General features: G+C 38.5%; 2 protein-coding genes across 2 annotated transcripts; one reads left to right on the top strand and one right to left on the bottom strand.

Annotated features, from left to right (window-relative positions):
* Positions 1-5,918: 5,918 nt before the first annotated feature.
* On the top strand, positions 5,919-10,234 carry nlrc3l1 (NLR family, CARD domain containing 3-like 1). The gene is made up of 6 exons (XM_044223714.1): positions 5,919-6,094; positions 6,720-6,821; positions 7,021-7,098; positions 7,204-7,312; positions 7,422-7,662; positions 7,863-10,234. Exons 1-6 carry the CDS (start codon positions 5,919-5,921, stop codon positions 9,434-9,436), a joined length of 2,280 nt encoding a protein of 759 aa, XP_044079649.1. The 3' UTR covers positions 9,437-10,234.
* Positions 10,235-12,160: 1,926 nt separating this feature from the next.
* rnf121 (ring finger protein 121) lies at positions 12,161-21,130 on the bottom strand. The gene is made up of 9 exons (XM_044223716.1): positions 20,992-21,130; positions 19,253-19,290; positions 18,733-18,874; positions 18,224-18,378; positions 17,998-18,105; positions 16,233-16,353; positions 15,995-16,128; positions 14,472-14,573; positions 12,161-13,888 (listed from the first exon to the last, which is right to left on the bottom strand). Exons 1-9 carry the CDS (start codon positions 21,067-21,069, stop codon positions 13,768-13,770), a joined length of 999 nt encoding a protein of 332 aa, XP_044079651.1. The 5' UTR covers positions 21,070-21,130; the 3' UTR covers positions 12,161-13,767.
* Positions 21,131-21,391: the final 261 nt, after the last annotated feature.

Genomic DNA, 21,391 nt, shown 5'->3' with positions numbered 1-21,391 from the left:
ATATATGAGGGGCGATTAATGCCACTAAGCGACAGGAGGGAGTCTGAGCAGGAGGCGTGTCTTAATGGGAATTAATGACTGATGACCACATTATAGCCTACTGGATTTTGATAAGAATAAGAGCTCAGTCCATGAAAAGCTCGTCTGACTGGCACTTATTTTTTTTTTTAGATCATTCAGATTTATTGTCCATCCAACCACTTACCACAGCACATGGAAGTATTGGTGGTAATACATAATAGTATTAATTGGAATACTATTACATCATTTAAAAAACTTTCATTGTCACTGTTTATTTTAGGGGAATGTAGACAGTCACATGTCTCCTCCAATACATAGTCACCAGCCCAATGGCTCAGTGCAACCAGTACAGCTGCACTAGGGCCTGTGGTTTGACGGGCCGACCATGGGCCCATCATGGTAGTGCAGGTGAGGCCCCCCAAATGTAGTTCATATAAAATAAGTGAACTCAAGTCTATCATTGTTACTATTACATGTGCAATCTCTGTGTATGGATATATTGTAGGTGAATAGGCTATTTTGCCAGTTTCATATTTGCTGCTGGGACTCAAGTTGGTGCTTGCCCAGTATGTATTTTGATAGTAACATACCAAAGGTAAGGAGCAATAATATTATAGTTTTTTCATAGAGATGTTTGCTTTATCTCAGCAATCTATTTGGTCCCTATGAAAAAATCTTTATTGTCTATAATATTCCAATAGTTTTAACATTGCTGCCACACAGCCTCACAGTCTTTAGTTAATAACCATCTTTAGAATTTAACCGTGATCCCAGCTCTATAGCCTATACTGTATATATATACTGTATATATATATATATATATATATATATATATATATATGTGGTTCTCATCATGTTCATCTTGTGCTGTATGCTCTCCCTCATCATGGACGGCATATTATGGTTGTGTGGAAGCTGACGGAAGTGCTGCATGAAAAAGAATACATATGAATGCACGGAGAGAGAGAAAGACAGCGAGACATAATATGTAATATTATGTATCCTGAGTTTATCCATCTCCATCATCCTCAGAAACTGCCCTATCTATGTGGGGATAAAAGTCAGTGTGCAGTATTAGCTGCAAAATATGTTGACTGTTGTCATACACTAAGATAAATAAACTCTGTACTACATGTTTCTGAGTGATTACATCTGTAAAAGTATTACAGCTGCCCATGTTAAAATCAATCAGTTGGTAAAATCAATCTAATCATGGTGTATTTATTTAACATAATTATATCCATATACCACTGTCCTGGAGTCGTTTTTTCTCCTCTTCCTGTTTTTGGTGACCAAAAAGGTATGCTCCTTTCATTGTCCTATCAGTCTTCTTCTTCTCCTTCTGGCAGGCTAGATGCCTTGTGGCACATTACTGCCTCTCGCAGGTCTGTCCAGTCAGTGACTTGTGTCTGTCAGTAAGTTGGGTGGGCCCTGCTTTCTCCTGATTCTCCCACCTCTCCTAGAAGGGGCCCCACTTAGGGGGGGTTTGAGGCTGCGGCAGTGCACTTAAAAGTGCCTTTATGGGAGGTTTAAGGGGGTTTACAGTTGTCATTGCAAAATGTGCCAATATGAGTGGCCATCGGGGGCCCCTCTTCCCAAATTTTCATTTTGGGCCCCAAACATTTGCCTGGTTTGCCTCTCCTGAAGGTGTGCCTCTGATGATAAGCACTGACGACAGATATGCTACTTGAAAAAAGAATGGTCCATTTATTCTCCATAATGCATACAGCAGCAAAGTGAATACAACATAAATTAATTCAACACAATGGCTATTCTGACAGTTATTCCTTTGCTTCTTCTCTAACACACACACACACACACACACACACACACACACACACACACACACACACACACACACCCACCCGGCACTAATCACCCCTCATACACACCACTGTTTCCTCCTGCCGTCTTTGTCGCTGCTCAAGCCTCCATCACACAAAGCGCAGTGTAGCGGTCACTAACAAGACAAGGATGCTGACATGCGCCTCGGTTTTTTTTAATGTATTGGTAAACAGCTTCAGGGCCTAAGCCTTTTCACCGCATGGACACTCATTGTACAGCAAATAATGCGTTTAAACTGAATGTCAAACAGATCGACAGATAAATACACCGTTGAGTAGTAGGCTACATGCACACTTTTCGTTTCCACATGTTTGTTATCCTTTAGAGACAGTAGGCTCCTGTGGTGTAGTTTATGTTTCTTTATTAATTTTTTTTAATTAAGTAAATGTTTTTTTTAAAATTAAGTCCAACAACTCTTTCATTCAGTAGAATAACTAATGATTATTCATTAACAGCACAAATAAATGATGAAAAGTAGCATAAGAAAAGGATCAAATCAAGAGGCTACAATTTTAAACTCTCCAGAGAGAAAGTAAACAGCATGATGTGACAAAAACAATTTAAAAAAAAAACATGCCTGTAACCAATAACCAATAATTTACTGAAATTTTTAAAAGTGTTGCGCAATGATATTAAATAGGTGGATGGGACCAATACAGCAGAAACCCCCAGTGCTAGCACTGACATCCAACATAATTAATACTCATGAATAAATACAAGGACAGGAAGCCAACCTGCTTGACTGGATTTCACCTATAAAGTGAAAATAACATATACAATAATGAAATACAAGCAAATGTACAGCTCTTAAAAACACCAGCTGTAATGTTGTTGGTTTTTAACCTTTATGAATCAGATTTTGCAGCATATACCCAGCTGGCTGAATACACTGGCCATGCACACAAACACTCACAGTATGCAGTTACATATGACATACAGTATCAGCCTTGTATAACAGTGGTGCCATAAATTAAGATGAAAAGTTTCACCTTGTAAAGCCAGCCTAAAGAAAGTTAAAGGGGAACTCCATCAATTTTAAAAGTCTTGGTGAGTACAACTGCATATGTGAAAAAGGCCCTTTGGTGCCAGACGGGGTTCAAGTGACGTCACTTGAGTTGGCTCTCTTGAGTTGAAGACTACAAATTTTAAAATGAAAAAAATCCAGGGGTGTGGTGTTCGAAAGAAGTGAGCTTATCCGCTCCTCATCTCTGCCTCCGACTAGCAGCTCGAGGCTACATTAGCCCTACTAGCATACCACACCGTGTTGCATTTTGGGTAATGTAGGTGCTGGTTTTTGACAAGGGAGAAGAATGCGTGGAATAAAAAAGACGACCCTGGTTCTGCTGCATCGATTTTGAAATTTTTTTTTAACTGTCCATTGAGTCACACAATGTTATGAAGTGCAATGCTAAACCGGTGGAGTACTCTTTTAAGGTAAGCTGTTCTTTGGTCATTAATTAGGCCTGATTGTGCACCCTCTGTTTTCATACATAAGGTTCTGAGTATTTATCTTGCAAAAATCATTCAAAAAGTAAATCATTGTTCATGTTTTTCATTATTATTATTATTGTTATATAATAATAATGATGATAATTAAAATATATTAATAATAAATATTAACTAAAAACAGTAAATCAGAACTGCCTGGGAACTTCCACTGTAAACTGATATTCTGCTGAATAACTTTTCCATTACAAACAAATTAGGTATCAGCCATTGCTAAATGGCTTATAGACAGACTAATATGGGTGAAGGAACCTTATTATATTATACCAGCACATCTGATGAGATGATGAACAATGGTACTTTCCAGCGGTAGAAAGTAACTTTACTCAAGTACTGTTCTTATGTGCAATTTACTTGTGCTTTACATGAGTATTTCCATTCTATCTATCTATCTACTAAATACTTAAACTCCACTACATTTCAGAAGGAAATATTCTACCTTTTCTCCACTACATTTATTTGTCAGCTATAGTCACTTGCAGACTAAGATTTTACAAACAAATTGTATGTTTAGCTCATAAAATATAATGCCTTGTTGTAGATTAAACTACCCAACAGTATTTAATAATATAACATTATTTTTTACTTTTGATACTATATTTTAATTTGTACTTAGGACTTTTACTTGTAATTGACTATGCTATAAATTATGGTATTTCTACTTTAACTTAAGTAAAAGATGTTAGTATTTCTTCCACCACTGGTCATTCCTACTCCTGTAGAGAAGACTGCATGTGTTTCACGCTTCAGGCCTGTAGGTGGCAGTCTGCTTTGTAACGTTTGCTGCTCACGCAATTGGACAAGAAAGAAGAAGAAACTTTGTCTTCCTGCCTGAACAACCGACCTGAAACGAAGGTACCTTAGTTAACGTTTATTCATGCCATAAATTACAAAGTAGTAATCGTGTATTTATGTAAATTACCACCTTTGCGTTTAAATGTACATTTCTTTACCATTATGAAAGTAATGTTATCATTTTGCGTAAAACTCACTTGGTTTATTCCTGGTTTGAGTCTTCCTGGTGCGCCCGTCTGTTGGCTTATATTCATTCCCAAATTCAAAGTTATAAGCTAACGCTAGCGAACTGCCTCAGTTAAATCACAAGTTAAACGCATCATAAAATCCCGTTGACATTATTTTCGTTAAGGCATGTGGAGAGGCAGGTGTCGGCGAGACAGTTGAGACAATTGACACAGTCTGACACTGACATATCACGTGGAGAGGTCGAGGCGGAAGATTGAAGTAGAAATTCATGAACACCAGATCATATAACAGTTTGCTAAACTTAGCACGGTCCGTCAGACTGAATGATATGCAGCTTCAGTTTTTGACATGAGCGATATAATGCTGGTGGGCAGGCTTCACCTCCAGAGCAAGCCAGAGGCTTTCAACCTGTAACTTTTCAATTTAGCTACTCATTACAGCACCTCCAGGTGAAGATGAGGAAGAAATATTACAAACTGTGTAATCTGGGGGGAATAAAAACCTGCTTACATGTACATACAAAGAAACAACGTTACATTCAACAAAGTTAGGTTGTTATAGTGGTTTCCAACATGGGGGCTGGGGCCTTCCCAAGGGGGTAAATATGAGGAGTTACAAGATAAGAGATAAGAAAGAAAAACACATATATCTGCGCAAAATTACGTTTACTTTCCCTTTCCAAAACATTTACTTCTTTTTCTCTTTTCGTACTTTGTTTATTGTTATCGTTATACACCAAAATACCAAGGCAAATTCCTTGTATGTGAAAACCTACTTGGAAATAAACCTATTTCTGATTCTGATACTAAAATACTGATGGTCTCTGTGTTACAGTTCATGTGTTATCATCTTACAATTGATTTGGCACAGAGCAACAGAGTTTAAGTGTGCAAAGCGCTAAACACAAACTGCTATCCTTTTGGGCTCAGCATCTCATACAACAGCATGCAAAATGAACAACAACAACTCTATCACATTATAAAATGATCGTGCATCATGTTTATAACAGCATCACAACATTGTAAATGCTCATCTATCAAAAAGAGACAAACACAAAACACATCAAGAAAATGTGCATCTTAAGTAAGACTTTACTGTAAAACTGTAAAAGGCAAACTCATCATTGTATTTATGCTTTATTGTAGTGGTTATTTGATATTTCAATCACTTGTAAGTTTAATATTCAAAAACATAGTCAATATAGAGTAAAAATACAGTCTTTTAATTTGATCAGTTTTGATTGCCAAAGACATTTAAAGGAAATTTAATGGGCATTCCTGTTACCTTGCATGTCATTTTCTTTTGACAAGGTAATACAGTATCATAATGTAGTGCAGACACAGGCTGAATAAGCTTCCAACAGAAGAAACCTGAAAATCTGGTTTGGTGTAAAGTTCTTAATGCACCCTAATGGAGAATTTGAAAGTTTATATATGTATTTTTTCCACGTTTGTTCTTCTGCAGGTACAGACAGGTTACTGTCCTGAGACCACCCCTGGAAAACAAAAAGTGATCACTGTGTGTGCTCATCCTGTTAGTCATTGGCTGGCCTTCTCAATGACATGATGGACGACACTGAAATAGAGGCGATGGAAACGCTGTCGGGCAGCTCTTCCCTTGGGGATGCAGTGTCTGGTAGAGGACAGAGTGCATCTATTGAAGATGATGGGCTCTACTACATCCCTGAGAGAAGAGCCTCTCTGGACCTGGGACCAAGTCCAATGGATACTACCCACTGGTACTGAGATTTTTTACTTCCTAGCCCTAAGGGTCCTCTCTCTCACTATAGGGTAGTAACTCTGGGTAGTATTTTTATGCCAAGTAGTGAAAACATATCCAAAGTAGAATAATAACATCTAGTCTTATCCTATCATTTGCTCTCTGCAGATGGTACAGCACATAGTGAAATTAATATCACTACACCTTATATGTAACAACCAATGGTGGTGTGGCAGCTCAGCAGCTTCCCCTAGTGGGCTGATTGGAGAACTTATCTGGATATCTTTTTACAACAGTCTATATACCAGGTTCGACTGGGCTATCTGTACCTGTCTGTGTCTGTATCTGTTGCTGTATGTTAACAGTTATCTCTCCAATTTTCAAAGAAAGACAAGATGTGTCATTACAAAAGCCTAAGTGTTCACATGACAACAAATACCTCACAAAAACTACGTATTCAGAATTGCAGTCCCCAATTCAAATACCCAAGACTTGACGGCCTTGATGCTGCTTGAGAAAGAGCACTAAGCTCAGGCTGCTTATCTGGCATGTACTATGGAAGACTGTGATTGCTTGTTATTCAGCCACTAAGTAATTAACAAACTGTCATTCTGCCATCCTTCTTTTTTTTCTTCTTTTTTAAGGCATTATGTGGACCAGGCCTTGTCTCCAGCTCTGAGCTACTGCTCAATTACAAGTGAGACAAACTCAGACAACATGGATGATGACGACAGATCCTCCACGAGGTAAGAAACCAGACAAAGTATTCAGCAAAGCTTAAATCAGTCTATAAATTCATGCATTCATTAAACCCAGAAAGCAACTGTGCTTGTAACATGTACCTTTCAATAGACTTTACCTTGTTGTTTCATCCAAGGAAAACTGTAATGACATCATGTAGTTACACTGTATATAATTCAAGCCCTCTTGTCATCCTGGTTTTAGGGTCCAGCTGATCAGAGCAGATTCATACTCTAGCTGCTACTCCTTGGACAGTGACGATTGTGAAAAGAGAACCCTCAAGTAAGAAATACACCCATGGCATGGCACTTAAACATGTTAGTGCTTGTGGTTACATACTAGATTGACACTAAATATGTTTAAATCTTTCCACTGTGGCCTCACCAGGGTTAAAAGCAAAGATGATGCTGTCTCAGAACCTTCTGACACACCTGAGTTAATCCAAGACACAAATGAGATTAGGCATCCTTCTCTGACAGTGGCATTCACTTTTAAGGTCAGTTTGTGTCCCCCTTTTGTCTGTTATCAGTTAATCAGAAATTAAGTAGAATATGCCCTCTAGTTGAAAACGACAGCACTGAATTGTATCCTTCCTTTGGAATCAGGCTATTGGTAAAACCCTTGGGAAGCTGTCTGAGGGGGACATTAAGAGATTCAAGATGATGCTGTGGAAGCGTTACCCACAGTCATTCAACACTCCTCCCCAAGGCATGGACATGGTGGACCTTGTAGACCGGTTGCTCGAGTGTTACGACCTGGAGGTATCTTTGCAGATCACCAAAACCCTTCTTGAGGAAATTGGCCAAAAGAAGATGGTTGATTATCTCCAGACATTGTGCATCAGAAGTAAGTAGGCTCCTGTATGTCTTAATGGATTATTACTGTGAATTTAATCTCAACAAAGGGATGGATAATATATTTACACAAGGCAAAGGAGATAATAGTCAAAGTGTAACAAAGGCTTTTACTTTGACTGCTCTGAATTCTTTTCACTGTCAGTTTGAAACAAATGAGATAATCTTACAGGCACATTTTTCTTGTTTCAGATGAAGTGCGTCACGATTTAAGCGAGACTCTGAAGAGGACATACGGCGAAGTATGTGAGGATTTGGCCATGCAGGGAGAGAAGAGGCCCTTTGACGATGTCTTTACTAATCTCCACATAACCTCAACCTGTGATAATGGCCCAAATATTGAACATGAGGTCATGACCATAGAAAAGCTGGACAGCAACCGGGAAGAAGCGAAACTGCTTTCTACTAAGGATATTTTGAGCGCTGAAAGTCTGGAGCACTCAAACTTAAAGTTCATATTGATCACTGGAGTGGCAGGGTCAGGGAAGTCTATGGCGGTCAGGAGGTTAGTCCTTGATTGGATTGAAGAGCGGTCCCACCAACACGTGTCTTTCTTGTTTCCTTTGCCGTTCAGAGAACTCAAACAGTTTGAGGGTTGTAAAGTCTCCCTGTTGGAAATAATACAAAAACTCTACCCAGAAACCAAGAAACTGAGGGATGAGGATTATAGATGCGAAGACTGCAAAATAATGTTTGTCTTTGATGGTCTTGATGAGTACAATGGGACGCTTGACTTTCAAAACACTGAGCTTCTCGGTGACCACACAGATCCCACCACCCTGAACGTCATCGTGGTCAACCTCCTGAGAGCGAGGCTGCTCTACCGCGGCCTGTTTCTGGTCACGTCTCGGCCGCAAGTAAAGCGCTGCGTTCCTTGGGACACGCATTATGATGAGATAGACGTGCGTGGTTTCTGTGACCCTGAAAAGGACGAGTACTTTAAGAAGAGATTTCAGGACCCAGATCAAGCAGCTCGAGTTATTGCATATATCAACTCTTTCAAAACCCTCCGCATCATGTGCCACCTACCCTTGTTTTGCTCACTGGTGGCTGATGAGTGCCAGCAAATATTTAGGGTACGGGGGGCACAGGCAGAGCTGCCCAGGAGCATCACCTACATGTACACAAAGCTACTGCTTGCACTCACACGTCACCATCGCATGTTTAGAGCTCAAGATCGTAGCCCAGATAAAGAAAGAGACTTCCTCATGAAACTTGGAAAGTTGGCCTTCAACATGCTGGAACAAGGCCAGTTCAAGATCACCAAGTGCGACTGGAAAGAGATTGGAATCAGCGATAAGGAGGCAGTGATTAACAGTGGCCTGTGCACACAATACATCACAAAGCCACACGTCTTGTTTCATGAGAAAGTCCTCAGCTTTATCCACCCCACCATGCAGGAGTACCTGGCTGCCCTTTATGCGTTTCTCTCCTTTAGAAACCAGGGGAAGAACATTTTTGAGCAGCAACTGAAAGAAAAGTTCAAGGGGATATTTAAGGGGCACAAGGCGATGGAGCTGTACAAGAGCGCCGTGGACAGAAGCCTGCTGTGTGAGGACGGCAAACTGGACATTTTCCTGCGATTCCTGTTTGGAATGGCACTTAAGACCAACCTGGAACTTCTCCAACCATTCTGCACCTCTTCTGTAAAGTGGCCAACAGTCATTGAAGATAGTGCTGCCCTCATCAGGAAGAAGATCAGAGAAAATCCGCATCCTGGCAGGAATGGCAACTTGCAGCACTGCCTGGAAGAGCTGGGTATGTGAGCCTGAGGCAGCATCCAGTTGATCCGACTCTTTTAAACACTGATCACTTTGTAAAATAATTTTGTTACAAAATAAATGTCAAGGCTTCCACTGAATTGCAATAGCAGGAAAAATGTTTAAGACGTGCCTGATGGAGAAACATGCTACTATTCAACCAACATGTGCACTAATGGAGCCTTAGGGCCAAACATAATCACTTCTCAAGTTCCACAGTTACTGATGTGGAACCAGAATCTTTTAAGGAAATAGGGATGGTGTGATTTGATGTGTGTTCATATGGATTGACAGAAGCTGAGAGATATTAAGGGGCCTTATTTTGGGAGTTTTATACAATGAAAGATTTTTAAAAGACATTAATTATTATTGCTAGTGTTGCCAGCTGTCTACTGTCGTGCTTGATATGACTTAGTCTCAAAATAGCTTAACTGCACTATTAACACTATATCATGAGGAACCTGACTATTGTCCTGAGTCATAGTATAATTTAAAATATGCAAAAACTAAATTATTGCTACTATTATTGCTTGCTGGCTGCGTGTATTTATGTTTTGCAGTAATCATATTGAAGAGCTGTAGTTCTGTGATTGTTTATCCTACATAGCTAAAAAGTATCTGTACTCTAATCCCTGTAGTTTACATCACTGCCTTACATCGAAGTGTTGATCTCAGTGTATGTTATACAGGTTATGAAAGTACCGACAGTGATACCTATTGGAAAAACGTTACCTGTGTGAAATAAATGACCTGATTTACAATAAATCTCTAGGGAAACAACCACAGGGTTCCATCAGCACTGCACACTTGAGTTTGTGAGTGAAACGATTGATTGATTCGAGTCTCATTATAAAGTATATTTTTATATGGTTCAAAAACAAATTCAAGATGGCTTATTGCCAACAAACCCAAATGATACACAAGCATAGCAAAATATTAAAATATTCGAGATACATATATATATATTCTGCAGTCAATAGATAGTAGCTTTCTGTGGTAGAGTTATCTAAATGACAGTTTACTACAATTCTAACAAGGGTGCATTCAGTTCCATGTAAAATGTTGCTTCTGGGCGTTGTTTCCTTGGATAAAGAGGGGGATCCTCATACTGCTGCATCAAATTTATATTAGGAGAGGGTAATAATATCCTCCAGTTGCTGTTTGGTTTCACCTTAAGTTGTTTCCTGGTACTTATTCCTTCCCAGAGAATCAGAAAATACTTTTGAACACTATTGGGCTCACTGAAGAGAAGCCATCAATGGGAAATGATGTGCTGTTGTGGAACTAAATGCACCCCAACTTTTGTACGTTTCTTCATCCAACTTTTCTTAGGCATAGTTCTCCCACCCAACAGTATAACATATAATATTCACAGATAATGTTGGCTCTTCAAATATGAGTTAGTTTGCAAGTGAAACAGGGCTCAGAGAATTCCACTTTAACTTACTGCAGTACCATTCAGTGTTTTTTGTTTTTTCTGAAATTGCAATCACAACTTTTTGCTGCTAATGTTATGTACTTCTGGGCTGTTCCAGCAGTGTTTGTCACAACACAGGTGAAGGTGGATTTGAGGTCCTCTGATGTGACATTCTTCAACAGCAAACTCCTCTGTAGGATTGCACCCTCCTCTAACGTTGACCTAAAACAGAGTTATTACAGCTCAGCCTCAGGTTGATTTCAGGATGTAATAATTATTTTGTTATGCTATCTAACAGCATTCTGCACAACTAAATTTGAAGACACTCCAGCCTAACAAAATTGTGTATTGATAATTGCACTTAAATAGCTACGATAGTATGCTGTTAAAGTAATACTCACTCCTCTAATTCTACTATTCTGCCACTGCTGAGCGTTTCTTCAGGGAAAGAGCCATTGACGAGCCAGTAGATTATTGTAAAGTCATCTTCACAATTTGCAAACGCCTCACAGTGAAGAAACAGGCTCTCTCCTGTAAGGCAGAATACATCCAGACCCTTATACACAATTACAGTGTAGTTTCGATATACTGTATGTACACGAACCCTTTAAAATAGGTTCATATAGTAACAGGTTCTGTAAGCTGTAAATGTCAGAAAACACTTGTTAGCAGTTGGTAATTTCTCTATGCATAAGTGTTACCTGGATGAGCTTTTATTTGGACCCGATGTGGCCCAATGATCTCTGGAGATTCACCCTCTGAAACTGAAGAACAGACTTAAGTTAGCACAGAAATCTAATTACATAAAAATAAAACTGTCACCCACTAAACATACTGTACCTGGAAATCCATCTGCAAGCAGCAGGCACAGAGATCCCAAGACTGTTGCAGAAATACAACATATTCACAACTAACGCCATAATACAGTGAAAATGACTGTTAGTATTATTAAGGATCATTACCTTTGGCAACAGATGACAGCTTCATATTGACTCCTCTGGTGAGAGCTTTGTGCTGTTGACTGCCGGTTGGGAATACTATATATACGCAAATATACACAACTTCCCTACGCCCACTTAAAACACATTATGTGTGGACATACAATACATGGGGATTTCCTCACAAACTGGCCCACTCATGTTCATAACAGGTTGTTGACACATTTATGATTACATATATCAAGCATGCTGACTCATTTACACCTGATTTCCAGTTGTGTCAATATATAATGCCATCCAGTGAACAATTACTTGGCTTTAAATGTTGGAAACATAAACCACAAGGATGCATGGATGAAACATCTACACACCGTCTGAACCATGTGACATTTATTAACTGATCTTGATCAAAACATTGACAACAAAACAAAACGGTCATGTTAGTATGTTTTGTTGTACACAGTCCCTTTACTGGGAGTTGGTCGAGAGGTCAGAGTAAAAGATAGTTGGCATTATGAGGCATATACTGTGACCAGTAAATGCAAAAACCAACCATCACCTTTGGACTAGAAAATCCACATTATTAAAAAAAGTGACCACGGATTGAACAGATCACACAAAAATAAGACTGGTACCATCAGCACTCTCACTGAGTTAAAGGATCATTCTGGGATGTTTGTTTTCTTTCCTCTCTTCAGTCAATGGTTTTAGTCATGTTTCTAACAGTATCATCGCTTTTGGTTTGTGCTTCCTGGGTCGCTCCAATTTCAGAACAGTTAAAGTTCACCAAAATTACAAAAAATAATAAAAATAATAATTCATTTACCTCTAGCGGTTTCTAGCTTTGCAGATAGTTTTGGTTTTATTTGGCCAGGCTTTGTGACACCATCTCTAAGATTTCTCCTGCCATCCCAATACGATGGAGGTGAATTACATTTTCTTAGTAGTGCTCACAGCATTGAAAAATGAGATTTAAAAATGCAATGCTATGTGTCATTCCAGAAACTCTGAATAACCCACAGAACACACTCAACAGTTTCACAGGGACTAAAACTATCGGCATGGCTAAATACAACTATGAGAATGTTTTTTTCTTTTTGTAATGCAGGTGATCTGACCCTTTAAGTAAAAAATAGTATATTGTGTGAGCGAAAACAGAAGCCCTTGTTTGGTAGACAGTGACATTCCTCCACTTCAAATAATACACACTTAATGAAGTGAGATATTGTAAAGGGTAAAAAAATAAATAAAAGGGGTAAAGTTCAAAGCAAATGACAAGGACATTTTGAAATCCGGTAACACTAAAAGTCCCATCTTAAAAAGTACTGTATGAGGAATCCTCTGTTTAAGTATGATTAGCATTATTTCCCCAATGATGACGCCTCCGCTCACATGGTGCATGACTGTAAGCACTTGTGAAACTCTCCCAGAGGTCACTGGAGGTCAAAGTATGGCATCAATGTCAAACAGCTATACGAGTGATTACATTAAATGATGCAGTGACAACGGTTCCAGAGGAAGTCTGTAGATACTGTGTGCTTCATGTTCATGGCACAGGGAGCGATTATTTATGTCGATTTCCATTCCATATTTATTACTCGTGTGACAGCCATCAGACATGAGGATGAGAAACTGCAGCATGATCCTTTAACTAAGTATTAACAAACACTTAAGACATAAATTAGTTAAAAGTACTTCTCTAATGATTTTGACAACCGCTTTACTAGGCCATAAGATGCACAAACCAATTATTATGATGTAACGCTGTGTGAAGCAAATCCTGGGAAATTGACACAGACATCCAAATTCAGATTATCGATAAAATTCAAATAAACTGTAAATACAGATATGTGCCTATAAATATATACAAAAAGTAGAGACACTTTTTATTGGTGTTTTAGTTCAATGTTAGGCCCTCAGTCTTTTGAGCCAGTGCATATCTTCTCCATATGGCGTGTATGTCCATTTCTGACAGTAGCAGGTCACTCCAGACCCAGGATGTAGTTGATACCTTGCACAAATCCAATAATAACAGGCTGCCAGGCCACCAAGTACCGCAGCCAGTCTAATAGTTGTCCATACATGACATGTGGCCTCTCCCAGCTAAAGAAAATAGGTTAAGGAAAAAAAGCTTCAACAATCAAAAATGGTTAATAAATGAGTGACAATATAAAGCCTTAATAATGCATACAACTGATGACACATGGCCAAGAGGAGGTTTCAGTTTCTCTACAGGGCATTATTTATTGTATAGAGTCACAAAGAGGAACCTGAACTTCGTATACAACCTAAAAATGTTTCATATCTCCTTCCAAATAGCTCGCAATGAGGTGCCTGAAAAATGTTTAATCTAAACTTTACTGTCAAAACTTCCTCCTGTAACTTGGCATGACTGGGTTTCCTGACGTTTGTTGGATGTCATGTGAAAATGGCAAATTTAGGTTTGGACATGAAGGTACTTTTCTGTCCTCTCCTATGGAGGTGTTTACACAGTTTTTTCTATCCTCTATACCATCTATACATCCTGTATACACACAGACAATACTGTCTGTGCGTGCACATTATACCAATTAACTCTTTAGGATATTCAGTGAGAAAAAAACTAAAACAGTGAAATAACGCACCACAGAAAAAAACCAAACAGGTAAAGCTCACATCTGTGAGAATTCCAGAATAAAAAGGATACGGGTTACTGAACATCCTCTTCAGATCCACCTTCTCTTTGCAGTACGGGCACATCTGCTTCTTCCCGACGATACACCATCCTCTTATGCAGAACTCATGGAACCTGGATGTGGAGTTAAGGCTCGGCACAGCAGTACGTGAGCAACAGTTCAAACCTATACTAGCTCAAAATGTAATGACTTTGGAAATGGCAGCTTATTGTTGAAATATGAAAATCTATTATATTTTCAGCTATTGTGCATCAACCTGTTAGATCAAAATTAACAACCTAATTTAACAAAATGTTCAAGTAAAAAGCCATTTCAATTAATACATTAAAAAAAATGTTCTATAAAAACAATTTTAGCACTTTATAAAGGACAAAAAATTACTTTCTAAATTGGTTAAAATATCGACAACAGCTACAGCACTGGCAGACAAGGCACTGATGTTACAGGGTTACACTAATATTTGCAAATTCAACTCAAATATAATTTTAACCCAACCAGTTTTGGACTTTTGGGGCTGATGCCAACGTCCATAATTGAGGGATGAATAAAAATGTATATATATACTGTATGTATTGGCCGATATTAATCAGAATCCTGATTCTGATTAATGTTGAAAACAAATATCGGCCAATACATACAGTATATATATACATTTTTATTCATCCCTCAATGAGGGATTATTACAGTGTTGATGAGGATGCTCCAAAATTGTTAACTTTTTGGCAAAATCTTTTGCACTCGAACAATTTATTTATGATCAAATTTGACAGTATTAGTAAATATAAGATAACAGCCCATTTTTAACAGTAAAGTTAATTGGGAAGAATAACTAAAACCATCTAGACAAAATATATGAAACCTGAATTATGTAAAATAGCTGTCAAATAAACATAAAATGCAGCCTACAACATTGTAATATATTGAAACATTTTCCAATGTTCCAATAAAGTTATATCAGTGACAAACCAGTAATACCGGCCTGTAATATCGAGACAGTAAAATCGGCCTGCTGATATATGATTTGGGCTCTAGTATTATTATTATTACTACTCACAGCATGCAATTCTCTATACTTATCTGTAAACAGGGAATTCTGCCTTGTTTAATTTGATGTGATTTAATTCAAATGTACAAGAGGAGATTTGAAAGCACCAAACAGAAAACCAGCAAGCTTAATAATAGGTTGGAAATGAATAAAATATAAATCTAGGTACGAAAAATGCCCAAGAAAACATCACTGTGACACTAAATAAGGTTGCGTGTTATTTTCAGCATACAAACAGCAGAAGACAATCATGGGGGAAGTAAGTTCAAATGAACAGACTGTCATAACATCAACAGTCTGACATAAAGGTCAAGTTAACTCTGCCAATTCCCCTTTGGGCTGCTAATTTAGTACAAGGTACACTTCCGACACGAACCCATGACTATACCTTTTACAGAAATGAAATACTCCATCATGCAGCTGAACTTCTCTTTCACTGATAAGAGATAGTAGCATGAAAATATGTCTATATCTCACAAGGAAAGATACACATGGTTGCAGGACAATCTGTAAGTGTTCTCAATAATCCCCTCCTCACTGACATCCACGAGGATGGGCTGACCGCACACAGCACAGATATTGTCAGAGAGGTGCTTGGTGGGCATGCCGGATGCACTGTAATACTAAAAAAAACAAAACAAAAAGAGATCAAAATTACATTTTTGCTTACGGCCGTTACCTCCAACAGGGTACAGAATCATACATTGTCTGCAATCTGTCTACTTACCCCAACGGTTGAAGCCATGAAGTCAGCACACATCTCTGCAAAGTCCCTTCCTAGGACCCCGTAGTACAGCCCGTAGAAGAGTAGTGAAACACCGAAGTCCATTGCATCCTCCGGCTTTATCCTGGACAGAGAAGGCACTGTATGGAAATCATGGCTCAGGTGGTGTTCAACATCAACTTTTATTTTGTTCATAAAACAGATATGTCTGTTTTATATTTTCAGTCTACAGCAAAGTTTACCTTTTTTGGAAGACAACATGAATTTCTTTTAAATTCTAACATGTTGATATGAAGCTAAAATATATATATTTTTTAGAAACTGAAACATCTGTCCATGCCTACAAAGTAAGTAAGAATATATTTTGATGATCAGCTGTTCCAGGAAATCAAAAAAATCTAAGCCAGAGGTTCTGTCTCAAATGCAAAGACGTATTAGGTGGCATTTCTAGGTAGGAAGTAAAAAATCTTTGGACCTCATTCAGGAAGGACACAGGAAGCTTTAAGGTACCTTCCTGTTAGCCAAATTTGAAAAAAATAAAGCATACATTGGTTCTTTAGGTGGAGTGGACAATCCAACAGTACACTGTAACATCAACTAAGAAGATGATAATGATCAGAAGAAGAAAAAATGACATATATAACATTTTCAATTCATTTAGCTTGAAAACTGTCAATATAGAATCATATAACCTCATTTAAGTGTAGAACGTGATGTCTGGAAAGGCGTTAAGGTTTTAACCAATTAGAAGGTGCATCATAGAGCAGCCTCACTAAACTAATGTAACAGATCTTGTTAAAGGTTCCTTGTCAATATATTAACTGACGGCTCTTATAACCTGTAAAAACCAGCCCTTTGTTAATTCTGAGGCTTTAGTGAGTGGACTGATTGGCTGATTTTAATCTGATCACAGATATATCCCAATTCAGATGTACTCTGTCGGCCAAAGATGCCAAATTTTTGTTTTCATCTTCCCTTCATTTTTAACAAGTAAGACCTGGCCAAGACAGCAGCATAAACGCGACTGACGATGCAATACTAAAACAGGTACAAAAAACAAGAACAACAGTATACCAAGTGCAAGAGTTCAAAACTCTCACATCAATGCAATTAGCAGAATCAATTATCATAGCAATTAGCATTTATTTATGCTTGTTTTAAATTCAGCTAAAATTAGCAACTTCCACTTCTTTCTGTAGACTACGTGTCTGAAGCAGGAAATGTAAAAGCTTTCAATGTCATCATCTCTGACCATTAGGAACAGACATTTGTCATTTTCTTGTCTAAAAGGAAGTTTCTGTAATAACTATGTATGTTTGAATGTTATTGCGAATGATAATATCTTACAGTGACAATTAATTTTTTAACTTATCACATGGTGTTTACTTCTCATACAACCAGAGTTTACTTTTAAATACATACACCTGAGGGCAGCTATGGATTATGTAAACACCATGAAGTAAAAAGAGTGTTTGCTCATTTTTCTGATAAAGTCAGTCAAACTCTATAATCCTGGTGGGTGCTGGATTCTGTAGCACTTCAATGGGACAGAGACCAGAAAGAAACTCCTCATTTTCACTGAACTTTAGACATTTGGGATAGAAATCCTAAAATGGCGAGCTGGAAAAGATGACTACTCTCGTCAACAGCAGCCTACAGTTTGAAGGATTTTATGTTCTATGGTGAAAGTCAGTATCCACTGAAAGTTTTGGTTATGGTTAAGGTTCATTTAGCAACACTAAAACAATATGGAACTGACAATACATACCTGAATATTAGGTTTATACCAAAAAGTGTAAACATGACAACACTGTAGCCAACTATTCCTGTGGCATAGCTGATCTTGTAGAGGAGGAGGAACCACTTATACACCAACCTACAGTAGCCAAAGGAAGGAATATGTCAGAATATGTTATGGACAGTTCAATCCACATTGATGGAAAGGCAGATCTCTTAATTTACAGGATATGGTTAAGTGTAAATGATGACTATACCTCGGTGTGGTGCAGGCCAGCGGCTTGCGAGTGGCACGGTAGGAGATATACGCTGTGATGACAGAGAAGATAAACCACGTAGTCAGGAACCTCCACCAGTGAAGTTTGGTAGTAAAGTAGAGTGGAACTACCCACATCTGGAACAGAGTCACCAGCTACAAGACAGCAGAGTGTACATTTTAGAAGATGTATGTACACCAGGGATAAAAAGGTACCACCATCAGACATTGTGTAAACATAAAAACAGAGGCACTACTGACAATCTTTCATATTTCGATAGTTTGGGACAAGAAGGTATATAACATATGTTCCTTATTTGAGTAAACAAGTATTGATACAGTCATGTGCTGCCACATGGATAGAAAATAAAAACTTGTGAGGGACGACACTGTTCCAGTACATGTTCTTTTATCCCCTCCTTCCCCATCACTGCAAACACACAACCCTAACTCACAGCTGAATTGTATGTGTATCCAAAACACACAAATTCTTTTAATTATTAGTCTTACATTGTATGACTTTGGATGTCTCTGTTTCCACTGCACGAGGACTAGCTGGGCGACAACAAGGGTGACTATGAGGATCAGCACCATCTCTGCGTGCATGGCCTCATGGCCTTTGTGTTTGGCATGCATTCTTGCATGTTCCACCCTGTGGAAAAAGAGGAACATACTCAACTAATGTTACGTAGCTAGGAGACAAACTATTTTTTGTTTCATAACAATGCAGGATAGGCGTGCCCTGAAAGCTGTGCTGTACAGCTCTGTACACTGGTGTCTCCTAATGGCAATGACAGTGAACTGCTTGAAACATGTGAACTTCAATACCCAGAAATCATGAAATGTTACTGTACACAGAGACTGGCCAGCCTGGTCTGACTGTGATGCCTCATAGCACACACATAAAAGAGTTTAGTTGTACAGATTAGTGGCCCTTCCAACTGAATGCATTTCAGAGAGAAAATAATCATGTCATATACGTTACAAAATTAAATGCATGATCCATTAAAAGTGTGGCAAAGATACTAACCTCCACTTCTCTTCTGGTGAAAGCTTGGACACATCAAACTAAAGAAAGGAAAAGACAAAATAACGACAATTACTGTTGACACTTAAGCAGCTGAACAAACAATCAATACAATCACAGTTTAGCCATTTTGAGGATTATTACACACATCAAACTATAAAGGAGGGGCTACAACTGTAGTGTGGCTTAGCAGAGTGCACTGTATAAACCTCATTTGAACACAGAAACAATAATATAATTTGTCCTTCTGACCCAGATTCTTTGATCATTTGTAGTATTGGAGATCTAAAAATACCAAATGCAGAAAGTCACAACTGATTACTAAAAGCAACACCTGACACCAAACTACTCTGTCGAGCATCACCTCTCACTCAGTTGGCTTTAAACCCCTAGATCATACATCGCATACCAATTACAGAGCCGCTAAAAGAACTATTTTAATTAAAACATTTAACTGTGGTTTGTGCACCAAGATGACACACGTGTGTGTCAAAGCTGGGTGAAAGACAAAACCCCAAAAAACATCTATCTATACAAGTGTGACGTTATTAAAATGCACCAAGTGTGTTTAGCAGTTACAGTCCCTCACAAGTTGCTGGGCTTGTTTAGCTATTTCACCATAACTGAAAGCAAGAACTGATGGAAGTTTCTCCTGTTATTAGAGCTTCCTAGCTGCAAAAAAGGCAAATGAATGAAGGCTAGCAGTGGCTACACTCATCATTCGTCCCTTTTTACATTTTAAAAGATGTTTCACAGGATAATCCATGCTGATGACATAAGTATGTGAAAGCAAAAGTCTCTCCACATTTAAATAAAAATTACCTATTTCACTCAGCAGATATTTTTGAGTACTTGTACATTATCTTACCACTTTACACAATAAGAGGCAAGAAAAAAAAAAAAAACAGGCCATCAGGGCACATTAAGTCTCCTACTTACACATTTCCATTCAATCTGCACACACTTAAATCATCAGTGAACTAAACAGGAGGATCTAATGTGTCTTTTGTCAGCCTATCGTGATGCCAGCCATGCAGCTATTCTGCCTCTGTTGCACATTTAGTAACTACACCTCACATGACAGACTGTGATAGCTTTTAACGCTCGTTTCAGTTCACTCTGTGGTGTCTGCACACTGTGAGCTCCTGCTGACATTTGGTTTGGTTTGACCTGAAGATTGAAATGCAAACAGGAAGTAGTTTGGTTGCTTCCCCTGACTTGACACTGATAAACCACTTGGCCCTCAGCACAGAGACAATACGTGACCTTTGACCCGTTCAGCCACATCAGCTTTATTTGTAGAGCTAATAAATAAAGCTATCAGACATTTCTGAACGTACGGTGAACATATGGTTGTGGGAAAATAAGCTCTAATAAATGCTAACTTTATTTTAATGAATATCATTCAAGCTACTTTAACCAGAAGAAAACAAACTAGCCAAGTTACATGATTTGAACGTTAGCCGGCTAGCTAGCTTAGCATCGCTAAATGGCTCTCAGGGCGTTTCTCGTTTGCACTGTTGTTTTGTCGAACGAAGCAAAATCAGTTACGTTCAATGGACAATGCACCTCATATCTCTGCTTGGTAACATATGGCTAAACATTGGCTAGCTGCTTACGTTAGGCTAAACCCGTGAGTAACTTAGTAACCAACACAGACTTCCAAGTTGGCAGATAGCACCCCAGTAACAATTCACCTGTTTTATCTGTCATAATACCTCGGTGTGGCCCATTAATCTCACCTGGTTCGGTTCATCGTGATGCCCCAGTCCATGGTCGTGCTCTACACCATCAACCTCCACATCAAACACCCCGGCCATCTTCGGAGTGCTGCGTTACCGTTCCGGGACATTAGCATTAGCAATAAACCTTAGAGGGTCACTTCCGGTCTTGTTTGGCTTTTTTTCTTCAAAATAAAGTTCGGAAATAATGTAGGTCTGTATATCTATATTTTTATAGTTGTTAGTCAAGGTGTGAAGTCATGTCATAGTTTGCAAGTTGTACTTGTGTTTTTGACATTTAGACAGAGCTATTTACAGATATTAACTTATCAAACTTGATATGCTTGTGAGGGGGTCAAACTGATCAGTCAATTAAAATTAGATGCTAAATATGAATATCACTGAGACCAATACACTACAG

The sequence above is a fragment of the Siniperca chuatsi genome, linkage group LG14 (genome assembly GCF_020085105.1).
Source record: "Siniperca chuatsi isolate FFG_IHB_CAS linkage group LG14, ASM2008510v1, whole genome shotgun sequence".
NCBI lineage: Eukaryota > Metazoa > Chordata > Actinopteri > Centrarchiformes > Sinipercidae > Siniperca > Siniperca chuatsi.
Note: the sequence above shows the minus strand (reverse complement) of the source record. Positions and strands in the feature narration are given on the sequence as shown.

Excerpts from the sequence above, each read along its gene's own strand:
- rnf121 (XM_044223716.1), bottom strand. The coding sequence starts at position 21,069 with ATGGCCGGGGTGTTTGATGTGGAGGTTGATGGTGTAGAGCACGACCAT. Across the intron at positions 18,379-18,732 it reads GACATCCAAAGTCATACAAT|CTGGTGACTCTGTTCCAGAT; the intron begins GTAAGACTAATA and ends GCTGTCTTGTAG. Across the intron at positions 16,129-16,232 it reads TCATGGCTTCAACCGTTGGG|TATTACAGTGCATCCGGCAT; the intron begins GTAAGTAGACAG and ends TGTTTTTTTTAG.
- nlrc3l1 (XM_044223714.1), top strand. The coding sequence starts at position 5,919 with ATGATGGACGACACTGAAATAGAGGCGATGGAAACGCTGTCGGGCAGC. Across the intron at positions 7,099-7,203 it reads TGTGAAAAGAGAACCCTCAA|GGTTAAAAGCAAAGATGATG; the intron begins GTAAGAAATACA and ends TGGCCTCACCAG. Across the intron at positions 7,313-7,421 it reads CAGTGGCATTCACTTTTAAG|GCTATTGGTAAAACCCTTGG; the intron begins GTCAGTTTGTGT and ends CTTTGGAATCAG.